The sequence below is a fragment of the Hyperoodon ampullatus genome, assembly GCF_949752795.1.
Source record: "Hyperoodon ampullatus genome assembly, chromosome: 4".
NCBI classification, from domain to species: domain Eukaryota; kingdom Metazoa; phylum Chordata; class Mammalia; order Artiodactyla; family Ziphiidae; genus Hyperoodon; species Hyperoodon ampullatus.
In genome coordinates this window covers 33913662-33933823 of record NC_136917.1, presented here as the reverse complement: position 1 = coordinate 33933823, position 20162 = coordinate 33913662, and the positions used below count along the sequence as shown (strand labels likewise).

The 20162-nt window shown below is 49.6% G+C and overlaps 2 protein-coding genes across 2 annotated transcripts; both read left to right on the top strand.

Annotated features, from left to right (window-relative positions):
* Positions 1–22: 22 nt before the first annotated feature.
* RLN3 (relaxin 3) lies at positions 23–1433 on the top strand (the record flags this gene model as incomplete). The annotated part of the gene is given in 3 exon segments (XM_079703526.1): positions 23–265; positions 1204–1313; positions 1317–1433. Coding segments are annotated over 3 exon segments (411 nt in total). The 5' UTR covers positions 23–81.
* Positions 1434–2139: 706 nt separating this feature from the next.
* Positions 2140–19988, top strand: IL27RA (interleukin 27 receptor subunit alpha). Its single transcript, XM_079702580.1, has 14 exons — positions 2140–2432; positions 2845–2962; positions 6546–6703; positions 6786–6943; positions 8449–8608; positions 9158–9231; positions 12841–13024; positions 13120–13308; positions 15203–15304; positions 15379–15537; positions 18268–18393; positions 18780–18873; positions 19059–19152; positions 19273–19988. The coding sequence occupies exons 1-14, from the start codon at positions 2333–2335 to the stop codon at positions 19564–19566; spliced, it is 2010 nt and encodes a 669-aa protein (XP_079558706.1). The 5' UTR covers positions 2140–2332; the 3' UTR covers positions 19567–19988.
* Positions 19989–20162: the final 174 nt, after the last annotated feature.

The window sequence follows — 20162 nt, the reverse complement described above, 5'->3', positions numbered from 1 at the left end:
GGCCAGGAGGCGGTGGAGGCACCAACCACAGGAAGCTGCCTTGCTGTGCCACCTCTCACATCTCAGGCAGCCCTGTCCAGCATGGCCAAACGTCCTCTGCTGCTGCTGCTGGCCATGGGGGTGCTGGCTGGGGAGCTGTGGACCGAGGCCCAGGCAGCACCCTACGGAGTGAAGCTTTGCAGCCGTGAATTCATCCGAGCAGTCATCTTCACCTGTGGGGGCTCCCGGTGGAGACGGTCAGACATCCTGGCCTATGAAGCTATGGGTGAGGCTGGGGAGGTGCTGTGTGTGTGTTAGGGGCATTGACAGGACACAAGATGGGTCCAAGGAGCCAGGGACGGAGGTGAGATGAGGGGCTGGGGCAGGAGAGTCCCTCCTCCACCACATGCAGCTGGGGAGATGGGCCAGGCCCTCAAAGCTGTGTCAAGGCTGGGGGAGCCGGATGGGGGAAGGGCAGTAAGCCATCCACACCAGCTAAAAGTCTGCTGCTACTTGGGAGCCCTGTGCCCTGCATTAGGCAAGGCTGCTCTTTGCACAACACTGGGAAGTGCCTTTCAGAAGCCAAAACTAAAGTGCTTTCCAAGCCTTCAGGGAAGGGAGTGTGAGGGGTGTGGTGAGTACAAGGCTAGATTTGCCACCTAGTAGGTGACCCTCCTACCAAGTTGCTTTCCTCCCCTGATCCTCTTTATCTGCAAAAGGGAGGCACAGCCCCTGTATCTTGCAGGTTTGTTAAGCGGCAAAATTGAGTGAAAACAGATTAGGACAAAGTTGAGTGCCTACCATGTGCCAGACACTATTCTAAGTTTTGTTTTTTTTTAAAATGGGTATTAATTAAGTCATCTACTCTGTATAAAAACCCTAGAAGGTAGGAGTTATTACTATCCCCGTTTTGCCGACAAGGAAACGGAAGCTGAGAGATGATAATGGGACTGGTGCTCAGTCAGTTCAGCTCCCAAACACATGTTCTTAACCATCAGGTCCTCAGTAAATAAATAGTAGGGGAAAAGATATGACAGAAGAGGAAAGTCAAGCTCAATGAGGTTGAGTAAGCTGCCCATCAAAGTGGGAACCCAGGCCTGAGTGGAATCAAAATCTTTACTCAGGAGGCTGAGTCACAAGAACAGAGAAGTAGCTGGACCAGCCAGGAGCCCGGACTCTGGGTATGACAGAGTCCCAAGCACTAACTCTTTTCATCTTTTGCAGGGGATGCCTTCCCAGATGCAGACTCCAATGCAGACAGCGAGCTGGATGAGGCAGTGGCCTCCAGCGAGTGGCTGGCCCTGACCAAGTCCCTCCAGGCCTTCTATGGAGGTTGACCGGGCTGGCAGGGCACCCCAGGGGCTCTGCGGGGCAGCCGCGATGACCTGGCTGGCCTCTCCAGCAACTGCTGCAAATGCGGGTGCAGCAAGAGTGAAATCAGCAGCCTCTGCTAGAAGGGGAACTGGGCAGCCAGGGAGCACCAGGGTGAACGCCCCAGCCCTGCCATCCACCTAACCAGTATCCAGCTGGGCACCTGTTTCTGGCCCCTCATGCATTCATTCATCAGCAAGTCTCAGAGGTCAGGCACTGTGGACTTGGACAGAGTCCCCCCACCCAACCCTGACCTTTGAGCAGCCTGCCTATCCTGACCCTGAGCAAGCTGTGCCCCTACCTGGCCAAATGGGGACCCTGACCTCTCCGCAGCCCATATCATGCCTTTCCTGCCCTATACTGTCTCCTGCTGCAATGGATGCCCCTACTCTACCCAAACTGGCCACACTGAGACCCGTACCCAAACTGTGACTCTCTCCTGTCCCAACTGTGGCCACTGTCCCCTTGCCAGCCCCAATTATACCGCCGCCCGATTCCAGCCTTTGCCCGCTCCCTTCCCCCTGTCTGCCAGCCCCTCTCCCTCCGACCTCGCCTGCTGGGGGTTCTAAAGCTGTGGACCCCAGGGTTGGTGGAGGGACCCCTGGGTTCCCTTCATATCCTGGGGTGGGAATCTCAGTGGGGGGAACGGATCAGAACCTTCTCCAACCCCAAAGATAACAGTTCCAAAGGACTCGGCAGCCTGTTTGGGGGGCGGGGGGGCGGGGGGAGGGGCAGGTGTCTGCGGAGCTCGGCCACTCCTCAGCGCCGCCCATCCCGCACTACCCCTCCTCAGCCCGGGCGAGGGACTTTCCAGCGCAGCGAAGGGGCGGGGAGCCGAAGCGCAAGGTGCGGAGGCGGCTGGGAGGGGTGGCTCCTCTTCCCGTTGCTGCTCGGGCGCTGGACCCCGAGAGCTAAGCGGGCGGCGCTGCAGCGCTGGGCCGGGCAGGGCCGGGCCGGGCCGGACTGGGGGCGCGGGGACGCCATGAGGGGAACCCGGGCCGCCCCCTTCCCGCCGCGGCCGCGGCCGAAGCTGGTTCTGCTGCCTCTGTTGATGCTGCTGTTCTGCAGGACTCGGCCCCAGGGTGAGTTACGGAGCGAACTCGTGTCGGCGCTCTGCCGCCGCGCTCCGCGAAAGCGCACATCCTCCAGGGTGAACCGCAAGTTTGTGGAATGAATGACAAAGATCCGGATGCCACTCTGCTACCCCCCGGGGCAGGGGCCGGGCGATGAGAGGAGCTGGGGAATGGGCGGCAGCGAGGTGGGAGCCAGGGTCCGGGGTTGGGGGGTGGTAGGGGAAAGGGCTCTTCGGATGGTAACAGGATGTGGCTGGTAGAGGGAGGGGAGGAGTTATGCCCGAAGCCTGGGGAGCGGTGCCCAGCGTCCCCTTCCTGCTGCTCACTTCCGTAAGGGGTGGGAGGAGTTCAAGTTCTGGGGTGTGAGGGCGGCTGGGGGAATTGACCCCCTTCCGTCGGACCCTCCCTCCTCTCTCTCCAGGCAGCCCTGGGCCATTGCAGTGCTATGGATTTGGACCCTTGGGCGACTTGAACTGCTCATGGGAGCCTCTTGGGGACTTGAGAACCCCTTCCACGCTGTACCTCCAGAGCCAGAAGTAGTGAGTACAATGGAGTGATTTGGGGAAACAGAGGCTTTGGAAGAGTGACCACTCAGGTTTAGACCTCTCAGGCTGAGAGGACCCATTAGTCCTGCCCACCCGCACCCCCCAGTCCTGCCCCACTCTCAAGCCCTTCAATTCCAAGTTCCCTCATTTCCTTGCTGTGTTACCCTGGACCAGTCACTTTCCCTCTCTGAGCCTCTGTTTCTTCCTCTATCAAGTAGTGATAATAATGGAACCTGCCTCTCAAGGCTGGTTCTGAGAATTCAATGAGTTAGGCACTTGGGAAAGAAAATGCTTAATGATTAGAAGCTGTTTTTATTGCTGTGTGACCTTAGGCAAATAGCTTAACCTCTCTGAGCATATGAAAAGATCATTTGGTCTGGTGCCGGGGATGCAGCAGTGAAAGAGACACAGAAAGCCTTGTGGAGCCCACATTCTGAGGGGGTGACTGATGTTGCTTCACAATGAATCACACCTGGAAACACAAATTCATTTCAAATTTGGCTAAGTGAGAGGAGAAGGAGAGGAACATTTGAAGATGGGAACTGGGATGGGAGGCTGGTCTCTTTTTTTTTTAACGATGGTAAAATACACATAAAATTTACCACTTTTTTTCTCAGCCTTTTTTAAGTGTACAGTTCAGTGGAATTAAGTACAGTCACATTGTTGTGCAACCATCACCACCATCCATGTCCAGAAGGGGGGTGCCTAGGGTTTTAATTGGTAGAGAATGAAGGAGTAAGAGAAGGTCTTCCCCCTTTTTTTTAACGAGGTGAAATTCACATAACATGAAATAAACCATTTGCAAGTGAACAGTTCAGTGGCATTTAGTACATTCACAATGTTGTGCAACCAGTGCCTCTATCTAGTTCCAAAACATGTCCATCACCCCAAAACGAAGTTCCATCCCCAACAGCAGTCACTCCCTATTCCCTGGCAACCACTAATCTACTTTCTGTCTCTGAATTTGCCTTTTCTGGACATTTCACATAAATGGGATCATATGGCATGTGGTCTTTTGTATCTGGCTTCTTTCACTTAGCATGTTTTTCAGGTTCATTTATGTCGTAGCGAATCAGAACTTCGTTCCTTTTTGTGGCTGAACAATATTCCACTGTATGGATATACTATGTTCATCCACTCATCTGTTGATGGACATTTGGGTTGTTTCCACCATTGGGCAATTGCAATTGGGCGATCGTGACTAGCACTGCTTTGAACATAATGTGTACAAGTTTTTGAGTCCTTGTTTTCAGTTCTTCGGGGTATATGCCTAGGAGTAAAATTGCTGGGTCATATGGCAGTTCTGTGTTTAACTTTTTGATGAACCACCTAACTGTTTTCCGCAACAGCTATGCCGTTTTATGTTCCTACCAGCAGCATAACATAACACATGTGCTTTTGTTGGTTTTTTCTGAAGACCTTGATTTGAACCTTTTAAATCCAACCCTTTGGGATGTCCTCAACTCCTCTCTCTCTCTCTCTCTGTCACCCACATCTGATCCATCAGCAGGCCTTACCAGCTCTACCTTCTACATTATCCAGAATCTGGCACTCCTCACTTCCTCAGCACCCACCATAGTCCAGTCCCTATCATCGCTGGCCTGGACCGTGCAGTCACCTCCTCCCTGGACTCGGTTTCCACCCTTAGCCCCACAGTCTCTTCTCCACCACAGCATCCAGAGGACACCTGTGAACTTCTGTTTTATTTATTTTTTTAATATTTATTTGTTTATTTATTTGGCTGTTCTGGGTTTTACTGGCAGCATGTGGGATCTTCATTGCGGCATGCGGGATCTAGTTCCCTGACCAGGGATCGAACCCGGGCCCCCTGCATTGGGAGCACGGAGTCTTTTTTTTTTTTTAATTTATTTTATTTTTGGCTGCGTTGGGTCTTCATTGCTGTGCGCGGACTTTCTCTAGTTGTGGCGATTGGGGGCTACTCTTCTTTGCGGTGCGTGGGCTTCTCATCGCGGTGGCTTCTTTTTTAAATTTATTTGTTTTTATTTATTTATTTTTGGCTGTGTTGGGTCTTCGTTTCTGTGCTAGGGCTTTCTCTAGTTGCGGTGAGTGGGGGCCACTCTTCATCGCGGTGCGCGGGCCTCTCACTGTCGCGGCCTCTCTCGTTGCGGAGCACAGGCTCCAGACACGCAGGCTCAGTAGTTGTGGCTCACGGGCCCAGTTGCCCCGTGGCATGTGGGATCTTCCCAGAGCAGGTCTCGAACCTGTGTCCCCTTCATTGGCAGGCAGATTCTCAACTACTGCTCCACCAGGGAAGCCCGCGGTGGCTTCTCTTGTTGCGGAGCACAGGCTCTAGGCGCGCAGTATTCAGTAGTTGTGGCACGCAGGCTCAGTATTTGTGGCTCGCGGGCTTACTTGCTCTGCGGGGCATGTGGGATCCTACCGGACCAGGGCTCGAACCCCTGTTCCCTGCATCGGCAGGCGGATTCTTAACCACTGGACCACCAGGGAAGTCCCGCACCTGTGAACTTCTGAATCAGGGCATGTCCCTCCCCAGCTCACAGCCCTCCAGGGCTCCCACCTCACTCAGGGTAAAAGCCGAAATCCTTCCTGCAGCCCATCGGGCCTTGTATAATTTGCTTGTCACCTCCCTGCCCTCACCTCCTCCCACTTTCTCGCTCACTCTACTCCAGAGGACAAGCCTCCTCCCCACTGTTCTTCGTAAAACACCAGGCACAGTTTGGCCTCAGGACCTTTGCACCAGCTGCTCCCTCTTCCTAAAATGCTCTTCCCCAGGTATTGCATGGTTCCACACCACATCCTTCAGGCCTTTATTCAAATGTCTCATCAGAGAGCTTTCCTGACCACCTTTCCTAAAATAGCGCTGTCATTCTTCATCCTATCATCACACTGAATCCTCCTCACCCTGCTTTATTGTTCTTTATATCACTTATACCACCATCAGTTATATGTTTATGAGTTTCTCATTTGCCTCCCCCACTGGAACACCAGCTCCGGATAGTGGATCCTTGCCTGCTTTGGTCATAGTCCTGTTCTCAGCTTCTACAACAGAAATATATATTTGCTGACTGAGCAGTTGCATAGAAGTAAATGTGCGTATATGTAATAGGTGCTCAGTAAACAAAATAACCAATGCTCATATAACATGTATTGTGCCCCTGACATTTGCTGTTCTAAATGCAGTCCATTTCTCATCTCATTGTTCCCCTCCCCTATTCAGCCCTTTCAACAGGTACTTTTAAAAAAAGACATTTATTTATTTATTTATTTATTTATTTGGCTGTGCCGGGTCTTAGTTGTGGCACACTGATGTTCGTTGGGGCATGCGGGATCTAGTTCCCTAACCAGGGATTGAACCGTGGTCATTGGGAGCACCGAGTCTGAACCACTGGACCACCAGGGAAGTCCCTCAGGAGGCAGTTTTATCACCCTCGTTTTGTAGATGAGGAAACTGAGGCACAGAGAAGTTAAGTTGCTTGCTCAGGGTCACACAGCTCTGAAGCAGAACTGGGATTTGAACCCAGGTAGAAAATATGTTATTACAGCTCTGGGCCCAGCCCACTGTATGCTGCCCTGATTCTCGCATCTCTCCTCACAGCCATTCCAACAAAACCTGGACTGTGGCAGTGCCCACTGGGCAGAGCTGGGTGACCATTCCACGGGAACAGCTCACCATGTCTGACGAACTCCTTGTCTGGGTGGCCAAGGCAGGCCAACCTCTCTGGCCCCCAGTCTTCGTGAACCTCGAAACCCGAAGTAACAGGCGGGAGTGGGGGTTTGCTATGTGTGGGGTGGGTGGTCTTGGAGGCCCTGGCTCAATGCATCTCCCCTTCCTCAGTGAAGCCGGATGCCCCCCAACTGTACCCTGATGTGGACTTCTCAGAGGATGACCCCCTAGAGGCCATTGTCCAATGGGCCCCTCCTATGTGGCCACCCCATAAGGTCTTGGTCTGCCAGTTCTACTACCGAAGATGCCAGGAGATGGCCTGGATGCTGGTGAGTGTCAGGGACCCTTTTCCCCCACCCTACTCTGGGCGGGGCCCGGGACATCATTCCCAAATCAGACACCTAGCTCAGAGCTCATTCCTCAGCTGGCCCTGGAGTCTGTCCACATTCCTCACAGAAGGCCTGTACATGCATCTTGTTCAGCTAAAAATGTTCCCCCAAGATAATCTATAAATTCCATGCAGTCCCAATCCAAATTCCACTTGGAATTTTTTTTTTTTTTTTTTTTTTTTTTTTGGCCATGCCGCGAGGTTGTGTTTGTGGGATCTTAGTTCCTCGACCAGAAATTGAACCCGGGCCCTCGGTAGTGAAAGCAAGGAGTCCTAACCACTGGACCTCCAGGGAATTCCTTCCACTTGGAATTTTTGAGAAACTCAGTAAACTTCCTCTAACATTTTTGTGAATGAATAAAAATCCTCAAATAGCTTATTACATTAACCTTAAACTAAGAGGTTAACAGCAGACCTTAGCATCTACTGTGTGCCATACACTGTTCTAAGCTATCTGTTGAATCCTTACAAGAACTCTTTGAGTAGGTGTATTTTATGCCTACCTATTTTACAGATGAGGGACAGAGCCTGGTTTTCAGTAAACACTCAAAAGTAATAAAAGCAGCTCACATTTCTGAGCACCTGCCACACATCAGGGCCCAAGCTAAGCAATCTGCATGGATTATCTTGATGAGTACCCCCAACCTCCCTATATAGTAGATGCTTTTAAGATCTCTATTTTATAGTTGGGGAAGCTGAACCTCAGAGAGGTTAAACAACTTTCCCAAGTTCACACAGCAAAAAAATGGAAGACAACTCCAGTGCAATGGGACCCCAGGAGTTGGGGAGCCTGCCCATGCACTTTAAGAGCAGAGCACCAAAGTTGCAAGTATCTTTCATCTCATATCTCATTGGCCAGAACTTAGTCACATGGTCTCACCTGATTGCAAGGGAGACTGGGAAATGTAGTCTTTATTCTTGATACACATGTTCCTGACAGATACTCAAGGGTTCTATTTCCAAAGGAAGAAGGGGAGAATGGATATTGGGGATAACCCACTGTCTCAGTCATAGCTTTTCATGCAAAACACTACAATATAGAGCAGAGTTGTTGTCACTGTGAATATTCATGCAATTCAGAGCAATGCTAAGATGCAGACTTTGCAATCTAACTGCCTGGGTATGAATCTCAGCTCCAGAACTCACCAGCTATGTGACCTTGGGTATGTCACTTCCCCTCTCTTGGCCTCAGTTTTCCTCATCTGTAAAATGAGAATAATATTAATAATAGAATTTGCCACCTACTGCTATACCTGGCACAGAAGATAATCAACTTGTCTCTTTTTTCCAGGGATTGTCCCAATTTTAAAACCAAAAGCCCTGTGTCCTAGGAACCCACTTGATTCCAGGCAGAGCAGGACAGTATTGGTCATCCTATTGACATATAAGGTCAGGTACTTTAAATTCAATCTTCAGCCTCATCACTCTCCCCTCTCTCTCCCCCAGCTGGAACCTGAAGTGAAGTCCATACCCCTGACCCCTGTTGATATCCAGGACCTGGAGCTAGCTACTGGCTATGAGGTATCTGGCCGCTGTCAAGTGGAGGAAGAAGAGGATCTGTGGAGCGAGTGGAGCCCCATTCTGTCCTTCCAGACACCACCCTCTTGTGAGGATCTCTGGGCTTACCCCTACACCCTCAGCCCCTCTCCTGGAAGTCTGGCCAATCATGCCATTCTCATCTGTCATATTTTATAGTTGGGAAAGCTGAACCTCAGAGAGGGTAAGCACCTTTCCCAAGCTCACACAGCAAAAAAAAATGGAAGACAACTCCAGCGCAGTGGGACCCCAGGAGTCGGGGAGCCTGCCCTTGCACTTTTTTTTTTTTTTTTTTTTTTTTTTTTTTTTTTTTTTTTTGCAGTACGCGGGCCTCTCACTGTTATGGCCCCTCCCGTTGTGGAGCACAGGCTCCGGACGCACAGGCTCAGCGGCCATGGCTCACGGGCCCAGCCGCTCCGCGGCATGTGGGATCTTCCCGGACCGGGGCACGAACCCGTGTCCCCTGCATCGGCAGGCAGACTCTCAACCACTGCGCCACCAGGGAAGCCCTGCCCTTGCACTTTTAAGAGCACAACCCCAAAGTTGCACGTATCTTTCATCTCGTATCTCATTGGCTAGAACTTAGCCACATGGTCTCTCCTTTTTTCATCCTTGCCAGCTCCAAAAGATGTGTGGATATCAGGGAACATCTGTGGGGCACCAGGCGGACAGGAACCCCTGCTTCTGTGGAAGGTGAGTTGTGAGGACCATGTCTCTGCACATGTCAGGAAACCCCAAATAACAGTGATGTAGAGGACTTCCCTGGTGGTCCAGTGGCTAAGGCTCTGCACTCCCAATGCAGGGGGCCTGAGTTTGATCCCTGGTCAGGGAACTAGATCCCACATGCTGCAGCTAAAGATCCCACATGCTGCAACTAAAAGATTCCTCATGCCACAACGAAGATCCTGCATGCCGCAACTAAGACCCAACACAGCCAAATAAATAAAATAAATAAATATTAAAAAACCAAAAAACAATGATGTAGGGAATTCCCTGGTGGTCCTGTGGTTAGGACTCTGGGCTTTCACTGCCGAGGGCCTGGATTCAGTGCCTGGTTGGGAACGAAGATCCTGCAAGCTGAGGAGTGGGGGAAAAAAAAAAAAAACCAAGAAAACAAACCAAACCAAACCAAACCAAAACCCCCCCCCCAAAAAATGATGTAAACAAGACAAAGGTTACTATGCTGCCCTCTTGAGGTTGCTTTAGGGCTTCAAGGAGGGGATGCTCAGAGAGGTCCTGGCACAGTGCTGGGTGCAGAGAAAGACTCCACCAATGTTGGCTGAATCTAGGAGATCTGAGCTGAGACATGAAGGTGGGTACAAGTGTTCCAGTCAGGGGGGACACCAGGTGCAAAGATTTAGAAGCAAGACTAGGCTCAGCTCCACAAAATATAGCAGAATATGCTAAGGACTTTGATGCTAGTATTAAAGGGCATTGTGAGATGACAGACAAGAGTGAAACAGTCCTCACTGATGCAAATCTGCTGAGCACCTACCGTGTTCCAGACATTGCAAGGCCCTGGCTCACAGTAAATATGGCAAGAAACAAAACAACAGGGCTTATACTTTCTTGGGCCACACAATCTAATATCACTAACTTTAACCATGCATAATACTTACAGAGCTCTTACTATGTGCCAGGTCCTCGCCTACAACACTTATTTACATTAACTAACTTTACAGATGAGAAAATGAGACATAGAGAGGCTACCCCAAACCAAACAACAGCTAAGTGGCAGAGCTGAGGTTCTTTGGCTTTCGAACCTTAATTCACAGTTTCAGTGCCTCTGTTTTATTTTTTTTTTAATTCATTTTTTTTCTTTTCTGGCCATGCTGCACGGCTTGTGGGATCTTAGTTCCCCAACCAGGGATCAAACCTGTGCCCCCTGCATTGGAAGTGCAGAGTCTTAACCACTGGACTGCCAGGGAAGTCCCTCGTGCCTCTATTTTATAACACATACTTTGTAATGCCCCTTTACTATACTGAAATGAAATACATAGCTAATATAACCCATATATACATATATTTTAAAATGTGTATAATACAGTGTATTGTATTATAGCGTACAGTGTATTATAATATTCAGTAGAAAATAAAAGGGAAATAAGGCTACTACATAATGGCAAAATATTCAGTTCACCAGTATGATAGGAATACTAAATCTGTATGTACCTCATAACATGGCTTTAAAATACATAAAGTAAAAATTGACAGAACTACAAGGAGAACTCTATGAATCCACAACCGTCGTGGGAGATTTTAACATGCCCCTCTAAGTAATTTCATAACAAGCAGATGGAAAAACAAGTCAAGATCCAGAGAATATGAACATATGCATAACAAACAACCGAATGGACTCACATAGGAAACATCAGAACATGCATTCTTTCCATATGCAAACAGGACATTTACCAAAATCATCCACATGCTAGGCTATTGAGCTGGTTTCCAAGGACTTCAAAGGGATGAGGTGATGCTGGGTACATTGAAAAATTCTCTGATCAGAACACAGATTGTGCTGGAAATAGATAATAAAAAGTGCTTAGAAAGTCCCCATATGTTCAGGATATTTCAAAATTCAGTGACTGTTAAAACCAGGTCCCATGGGGCTTCCCTGGTGGTGCAGTGGTTGAGAGTCCGCCTGCCGATGCAGGGGACACGGGTTCGTGCCCTGGTCTGGGAAGATCCCACATGCCGCGGAGCGGCTGGGCCCGTGAGCCATGGCCGCTGAGCCTGCGCGTCCAGAGCCTGTGCTCCGCAACGGGAGAGGCCACAACAGTGAGAGGACTGCATACCGAAAAAAAAAAAAAAAAAACAGGTCCCAAAAGGTTCTGTATTTATACATCAAAATGTGTTTGGTTCTAGGATCAGTTAAAATTATTAGGGTTTTTCATCTACAGAAGTTTCCAGTTGGGATGACCTTCAAAAGTCACAAGGGACGTGGGACAATTTTTTTGTTTCTAGGAGAGGGTAGTGTCCCTGGCTCTTGCCCATCAAATACCAGTCATTGAGGCAATCAGATATTCTCACAAGTTTCCCCAAAGTACTCTGGAGGGTACTATCCTCTTTGCTATGCATAATTACTCCTCTATACAACAGTGGGAATTTTGCAGTCCCTAAGAACTGCACACGACAGACTAAGGTAAGGTGAGGGAAGACAGGGTCATATAAGTGCATGGTCAGATCCTGCCTGTCTTTAGTTAAAATCTTTTTTTTTTTTTAATTTATTATTTATTTATTTAATTTTTATTTTTGGCTGCATTGGGTCTTCGTTGCTGTGCGCAGGCTTTCTCTAGTTGCGGCCAGCAGGGGCTACTCTTCGTTGCGGTGTGTGGGCTTCTCATTGCGGTGGCTCCTCTTGTTTCAGAGCATGGGCTCTAGTCACGCGGGCTTCAGTAGTTGTGGCACGCGGGCTTCAGTAGTTGTGGCACACGGGCTCAGTAGTTGTGGCTCGCAGGCTCTAGAGTGCAGGCTCAGTAGTTGTGGCGCACAGGCTTAGTTGCTCTCTGGCATGTGGGATCTTCCCGGACCAGGGCTCAAACCCATGTTCCCTGCATTGGCAGGCGATTCTTAACCACTGTGCCACCAGGGAAGCCCCCTAAAATCTTGATAATTTGTTTGTCATGGTTTTTCTTTTTGCATTAATTTTTTTAATCAAAAAAAAATTTTTTTTGACTGCGCCGAGCCGCATGTGGGATCTTAGTTCCCCGACCAGGGATCGAACCCATGCCCCCTGCATTGGAAACATAGAGACTTAACCACTGGACCGCCAGGGAAATCCCTGCATTAATTTTTTTTTTTTTTTTTTTTTTTTGCGGTACGCGGGCTTCTCATTGTTGTGGCCTCTCCCGTTGCGGCGCACAGGCTCCGGACGCGCAGGCTCAGAGGCCATGGCTCACGGGCGCAGCCACTCCGCGGCATGTGGGATCTTCCCAGACGGGGGCACGAACCCGTGTCCCCTGCATCGGCAGGCGGACTCTCAACCACTGCGCCACCAGGGAAGCCCCCCCCAAATTTTTTTTAAATATCGCATTAAAATATAATTTATCTTGATTGGATTTTTGGTATCTTCTCTTGTTTTGCTGCCAAGGTGAGTGCCTCCCTCACCTCACCCTAGTTCTGGCTCAGGAGCTGTATTCTAATTCCACCTCTGCCACTGAGCCACTCTTGAGACTCGGTATCTTCATCTTAGAGTGAAACAAAAATGTTTCACAGACTGGTTTGTCAGGAGACCTCACTGAGAAGCACAGTATGTGCCTGATAAATGGGAGATATTAACCACTTCTTCCCCTCATCCCTCAGGCCTTGGGGCACTGCGTGCAGGTGAGCTACAGAGTCTGGTTCCAGGTTAAAGATCAGGAGGTGATCCAGGAGGAGACCTCATGCTGCAGCTTCTCCATCCCCACTCAGGCGGAGTGGGCTGGGGTGTCCGCCGTCAACGCCACAAGCTGGGAGCCTCCTACCAACCTCTCTTTGGCCTGCTTGGGTAAGAGGCTGTGAGCTTCCTCTGAGCAATGCCCTGGAGGTGCAAGAGGGGACTTCCCGAGTGGACAGCTGAGATTTCTCCTCCTCATCCTCTAGGTCCAGGCTTTGCCCCTCATGGTGTGGTGGTCAGCATCATCCCTGCAAGCTCGGATCTGCTGGTGACTTGGCAACAGGGGTCTGGGGGGCTGCAGGAGCATGTGGTGGACTGGGCTCGAGATGGTGACCCCCTGGAGGATCTCAACTGGGTCTGGCTTCCTCCTGGAAACCTCAGTGCTGTGTTGCCAGGTGAGGCCCCAGGACACCTGGGTTCCCATTTCAGCTGTTGGAGAGCAGACTGATGGCTGGATTTGCAGAAGAGAGTGTTAAAGTATCATTAATTCATGCAAGAAATATTCATTGACTACCTACTGTGTGCCAGGCCATGTTCTAGACACTGGTACACAGTGATGGCAGCTGATGTGTATTGGCATTTATCATAAGCATTAAATCATTCAAACTTCCTTATAAAGTAGGTTTCTGCTATTAGCATACAGATAAAGAAAAAGGCCCAGAGAGGTTAAGCAACTCACCGGAGGCCATACAGCAAGTATGTGGTAGAACCAGGATTTGAACCACATAGGCTCCTGAAGCTAAACCCTGAACCATCACCCTACTCTCCTCTCAGCAGCATCCCCACCCTCATCCTCACCAACATCTCCATCCTCATCTTGTAGGGCAGGCACCCAATGAAACAAAAAACAAGTACATCTGTAATGTAATTGGGGCAAAGTAAAGCAGGGTAAGGGAGAGGAGGGAGGATAGCTATTTCAGAAAACAAAAGTTAGAAAAGGCCTCTCTGGGAAAGTGGCATTTGAACTAAGACCTGAAGGAGGCGAGACAGAGAGCCATGAGGATGTCTAAGGGAAAACCAAGAGGGAACAAACAGTGCAAAGGCCCTGAGGCAGGATTGTGCCTGATGTGTTAGAGCAGCAGTGAGGAGGCCAGCGTGGCTGGAGTGGAATGAGCAAGGGGGAAAGTGGGAGGAGGTGAGGGCAGGGAGGTGATGGGGCAGAGTGTGCAAAGCCTTGTGGGTCCTGGGGAGAACTTTGGCTTTTGCTCTGAGTCAGGTGGGAGCCACAGAGGGTTCTGAGCAGATGAAGGATGTGTCCTCACTCAGGTGCTTACAGGCGCCCCCTGCCTGCTGTGGGAGGAACAGACTGGGAGGGCAAGGGTTGGAGGTAAGAGACCCAGGAGAAGGGACTGTGTATGTCCAGGTGGGACATGGTGGGGACTGGACCAGGTGGGGACCAAGGAAAGGAGAGAAGCAGGCAGATTCTTGTTGGGGAGTCTTAGAGCAGAATGTTGGGGACCCATTTGGATATGTTGCACCTCATGTGCTCATCCAAGTGGAATTGTCCATGGGACTATCAGATACTCAAGTCTCAGGTCTAGCAATAAGTTCTAGGCGGAGATTTAACACTGGGGAGTCTGTCCTTGGTGTAAAGAACTTGGGAGAGCATGAGAAGGTGTTGAGCGAGAGATTTAGGACAGAGTCCCAAGACCCATAAGTATATATGGACAAAAGAAGAGGAGCCCCGATTCTGGAAAATTCCCAGTTGGGGAAGCCCGTATGGCAGCATTAGGTTTTGAGAAAGGATTTCAGGAGCCTTACTTACTGTGATGGGTGGTGTCAGGGCCCCACTCATAGTCCAGCATTTGACTATCTCCCAGCTTCTGGCACCTGCATTCCTGACCTGAGGGCTTTTTCTTATCTGAAACATTTTGCCTGCCTGGACAGCTGGAAGTGCCGAGGAATCAAGGCCCCTCAGATGCAGCCCTCTACCAATGACTGTTAATGGCTGATGGATAAATACCCCAGCTCCCACCCTCCTCAGGTGGGATGGTGCTCAGGATTGTGCTCTCTGCTGCCACACAGAGTTCGCCAGCAGGACTGAGCCTTGGTTGGCCATGTTGGGAACTTGTTCTCTAACACATATTTACTGGGTGACTTTCCTTCCCTGCTTCACTTCCCCACTGCCCTATTGGTGTTTTCTGGGGTTGCCTCCCAGATAAATTACATTCATTCAAATTCTTATATCAAGGTGTCCTTCTGGGGACACAAATGAAGATTCCTACAAAATAAGAAATGAGTCGGGGAGGGGAGCCAACTCTAACTGGTCTTTGCTCCTCCCCCACTCAGGGGATTTCGAAGGAGGGGTCCCCTACCAAATCACGGTGACAGCAGTCTCTCCTTGGGGCTTGGCCCCTGCCCCCTCAGTCTGGAAGTTCAGAGAGGAACAAGGTAAGTGGTGGGGCTGGAGGATGGAGGGTCCTGGAACCCTGGCAGAACTTGACCGGTTGACTTTCTCTCATCAGTACCCCTGGCAGGGCCAGTGCTTTGGCGACTCCAGGATAACCCCCCAGGGACCCCTGCTGTAGCGTGGGGAGAGGTCCCAAGGCACCAACTTCGGGGCCATCTCACCCACTACACCCTGTGTGCACAGAGTGGGACCAGGCCTTCTGTCTGCATGAATGGTGAGCTCCACTGCCGCCTGCCCCTGCTCCCAGCCCCCACAAGACCCACCCATCAGCCTACCGCTTCCCTTACCTCCAGATGGGCCCCTTTGGCTCCCTCTCAGCCCCTGGGAGAACACACGCTATCATGGGTTCCCTAGTGGATAATAACCCAGGTGGCTATCAATGTAATAGACTGTCATTTGGCCATTAAAAATGAAGACTCTGATCTATATTTATTGACATTGAAAGATGCCTGTCATATTTTATTAAGTGAAAAAGATAAAAGGATTGTAAAACTTTGTGGGATGGTTCCATTTTTGTAAAAAAACCCAGCACTGAGTGAAGCAGAGGCACAAATACGAAAAGAAATTCCCCCACAATGTCAATAGGGACTGTAGGATTACATATGATTTTTAAATTTTATTTATTTATTTATTTGGCTCCATCGGGTCTTAGTTGTGGCATGTGGGGTCTAGTTCCCTGACCAGGGATTGAACCCAGGTCCCCTGCATTGGGTCTTAGCCACTGGACTACCAGGGAAGTCCCTAAAGATGACTTTTATTTCTTTTTCATACGTTTGGGTGTAGGCTAAATTTTTACTCTGAGCACAAATTCCTTTTTTTTTTTTTTTTTTTTGCGGTACGCGGGCCTCTCACTGTGCGGCCTCTCCTGTTGCGGAGCACAGGCCCCGGACGCGCAGGCTCAGCGGCCATGGCTCACGGGCCCAGCTGCTGCACGGCATGTGGGATCTTCCCGGACTGGGGCACGAACTCACGTCCGCTGCATCGGCAGGCGGACTCTCAACCACTGTGCCACCAGGGAAGCCCCACAAATTCCGTTTTAAAATATCTTTTTTACCCTTTCCACTCCAATTTTATTGAGATGTAATTGACAGCATCACGGTGTAAGTTTAAGGTATACAGTGTAACGGTTTGGCTTACGAATATTGTGAAATGATTCCCATAAGTTTAGTTAACATCCATCATCTCATATAGATACAATAAAAAGAAAAAGCAAAAAAAAATAAATAAAAATTCAAAGTACCCTTTTTTTCTAATTACCAAAGTTATCTGTTCTTTTTTTAAAAACCGACACATTAAAGAAGTATACTCAAGTATATCGTCATTCTCATCATTTCACTGATACTGACAATGCAGCTTCCATATTTTGCCATGTGTACGTTAACATAGAGATAGGAGTTGTGTTTTTTGAAAATTTTAAACTTTTTTATTATAGAAAATTTCAAGCACAAACAAAAGTCGGAAAAATAGTATAACAAATCCTTGTGTACCCACCATCCAGTTTCAGTGGTTTTCTGCATTTTATCAATCTTGTTTCAATTTATCCCCACACTTTTTTTTTCTAGAGCCTTTGGCGTCATTTCACCCCTAAATAATTTGGTACTTCAGCATTTGTCTCTAACCGATAAAGCCTACTTTTTTTTTTTTAACATAGATACTTTGCCATGATTGCACCTTGCACAAGTATATAGATATCATTAGGTTAAAAATCATATATATTTATGTGTACATGTACCTATAATTAAAAGAGGACTATGTTATAGGCCCCTGAAGCTTATGAACGTGATGTTTTGCAACTTTCTTTTTCTCACCTGATGATTTAACTTGGACATCTTTCTATGGCAGTATATCTTGATCTGTATTCATGTCTCCTGTAATCCTATAACAAACCAAAAAGCTGCTTCCTCTCTTGGCTTAAAAACTAAAAAGGGCAATTCAGTTAAAAAGTAAACAAAAACATATCCGGGAGGTGCAAATGTATTCCCCTCGTCTGGGGTGAATTTCCCTTCACTGGATTCTGTGCAGGTGAGGGATATGATACTCATGCATCCTTTTATTTATTCAAATATACAGTTGATCCTTGAACAACAGGTTTGAACTGCGCAGGTCCAGTTATACATGACTTTTTTCAATAGTAAATAGTACAGTACTATCTGCGTTTGGTTGAATCTGCAGATGTGGAACTGGGCGTACAGAGGAACCACAGATAAGGAGGGTGGACTATAAATTATACTGTACCTAGATTTTTAAAAGAGTTGAGGGTCAGCACCCCTAACCTCTGCATTGTTCAAAGGTCAACTATATATCAATTTTTTTTTTTTTTTTTTGGTTTCGTTGGGTCTTTGTTGCTGCGCGGGCTTTCTCTAGTTGCGGCGAGCGGGAGCTACTCTTTGTTGCGGTGCACAGGCTTCTCATTGTGGTGGCTTCTCTTGTTGCGGAGCATGGGCTCTAGGCATGCAGGCTCAGTAGTTGTGGCTCACGGGCTTAGTTGCTCCACGGCATGTGGGATCTTCCCAGACCAGGGCTCGAACCCGTGTCCCCTGCGTTGGCAGGCGGATTCTTAACCACTGTGCCACCAGGTAAGTCCCCTGTATATCATTTTTGAGTGCTTTTTATGTGCAGGCACTGATCCAGGTGCTGGGAATATGGCCCTCGTGGAGCTAACTTTCTAATGGGGGACATGAAGGTATAGACAAAGTAAATAATGTCTAAGCAGTGTGTCAGATGGTGATAAGTGGTGGATAGAGAATAAAGCAAGGAAGGTGAGTGGTGAAGCAGGTGCTATTTTAATCGCGGGGCGGGGGCGGTTAGGGAAGGCCTCACTGGAAGGTGACCTTGCAGCAAAGAGCTGAAGGAGATGAGGAGGGAGCCATGTGGATATGGCACGTGCAAAGGTCCTGAGATGGGACTTGACTGCCTCTCCAACCGCTCTGGGTGTATCCTTCAGTGAGTGGCAGCACCCAGACCATCACCCTGCCCGACCTTCACTGGGGTACCTGTGAGCTGTGGGTGACCGCGTCCACCATCGCAGGACAGGGCCCACCGGGTCCAAGCCTCCGCTTTCACCTACCAGGTACGGGCCTGAGGCAGGACTGCCGTGGGAGGGGGCCGGGAGAGAGGGGCATTGGAGGGGGTTATATAATCATTACTGAACTTCAGGGGGTGGACAACATTTAGACTTCGGGATGTTGATGATGCATTTTGATGCCGCTAAATACTGCTGTGGATTATCAAGCAATGTGTGTCTCTGACCCTTTCACCCCATCCCTGACCTTGACCTTTTCACAAGCCCCACTCCCACCCCAAGATTTCCCCCACCCTTAGCCCCTACCCATTCATAGGCCCTGCCCCTTTATCCACCTCCCTTACCCATTCCCAGCTCCACCCATGAGCCTTACCTGACCCCTCCCCACCTGCCTGGTGTCCAAATGTTCTTCTGCCCCTCCCCCCTCCCTCCAGATAACACCCTGAAATGGAAAGTTCTGCCAGTTGTCCTTCTCATATGGGGTTTGCTCCTGACGGGCTGTGGCGTCAGCTTAGCTACCTCCAGAAGGTGAGGCTGTCGGACACATGGGTCTCTGCCCAGGTTGGGAGGGCAGCTGGGCGTTAGCTGAGCTTGGGGAGAGATGTGGGAAGGGGATGATGCTTCAGGGCCCTGTGACGTTCCTGGACCCTACGATCTGGGCATGCGTGTCTAGCCGCCTGGATTCCCTGCCCTGACTCTTACCTGCTTGCCAGGTGCGTCCACCTGCGGCACAAGGTACTACCCCACTGGGTCTGGGAGAAGGTTCCTGATCCTGCCAACAGTAATTTCAGCCTGCCCCACATGAAGGTGAGCAGAAAGCTTGGCTTGTCAGGGCCCTCTGGGGGGATTAGGGAAAGCTCGGACAGTGGGGAGTAGGTGAGAATTGGGGGGTATGAGGGGAGGAATCTCAGCCTCTTCTCTTCCCAGGAGGTGCCCCAGGCCCAGCCCCCTGGGGACTCGCCCATCCTGGAAGTGGAGGAGATAGAGCAGGTACCGATTATGGAGGCCCCCCAGGCCTCCGCCCCACTGGACTCTGGGTATGAGAAACACTTCCTGCCCACACCCGAGGAGCTGGGCTTTCTGGGCCACACCCCAGGTTCCAGGTTATGGACTGAACCCACCCCAGGAGGGGAGAGGGGTGCTCATTTGACAGATGAAGACACTGAGGCTCAAAAGAAGCTGAGTCACTTGCTTGAGGACACCCAGCCAAGGAAGAGCTGAGATTGAAGGACCCCTACAGAAAAGGGCCTGGCCCTACAGGGAATATACGGATGGATGAGGGAGCAAAGAAAAATATATAAAATCCAGAGTGGCAGCTGCCTCCCCAAATCTGTCCTGCTGCTATAACAGAACTGTAGTTGGGTGCACTCCCAGCCTCCCTTGCAGCTAGGTGCAGCCATGGACTGAGTTCTTACGAGTGGAACATAAGCAGAAGTGACATGTGCCTACAGTGGGTCTGCGTGGGGGCTCTTCTGCATTCCCTTCCCTTTCCCATGAGCTGGAGCATTGATATGCCCTGTGATTCAGCTTTGGCCATACCCAAGGTGAAGGTGGAGCAAGAAATGGAAAGGAACCAGAGTTCCTGAGTGATTGCATGGATCAGAAGTGCCAAGAGAAATAAATTCTTTCTGTTTTGATAGCTACTGTAGCTTGAGGTCTTTTTGTTACAGTAGCCATATCTATACTCTCACTGATTCATAATCTTTGATTCTGGCAGAGTGAAGCCCTCCACTTCCCACCAGGAGACGGTGAGGTGGCTCTGTGCCAACAACACACACACTCACACTGTCCAAATGCTCAACATTTTATTTTCAAGT

Bases quoted from the DNA above. Each gene is read 5' to 3' on its own strand.
- IL27RA (XM_079702580.1), top strand. From the start codon at position 2,333: ATGAGGGGAACCCGGGCCGCCCCCTTCCCGCCGCGGCCGCGGCCGAAG. The intron at 6,704-6,785 runs GTAACAGGCGGG...CCCCTTCCTCAG, and splicing joins CGTGAACCTCGAAACCCGAA to TGAAGCCGGATGCCCCCCAA. The intron at 15,538-18,267 runs GTGAGCTCCACT...TGTATCCTTCAG, and splicing joins GCCTTCTGTCTGCATGAATG to TGAGTGGCAGCACCCAGACC.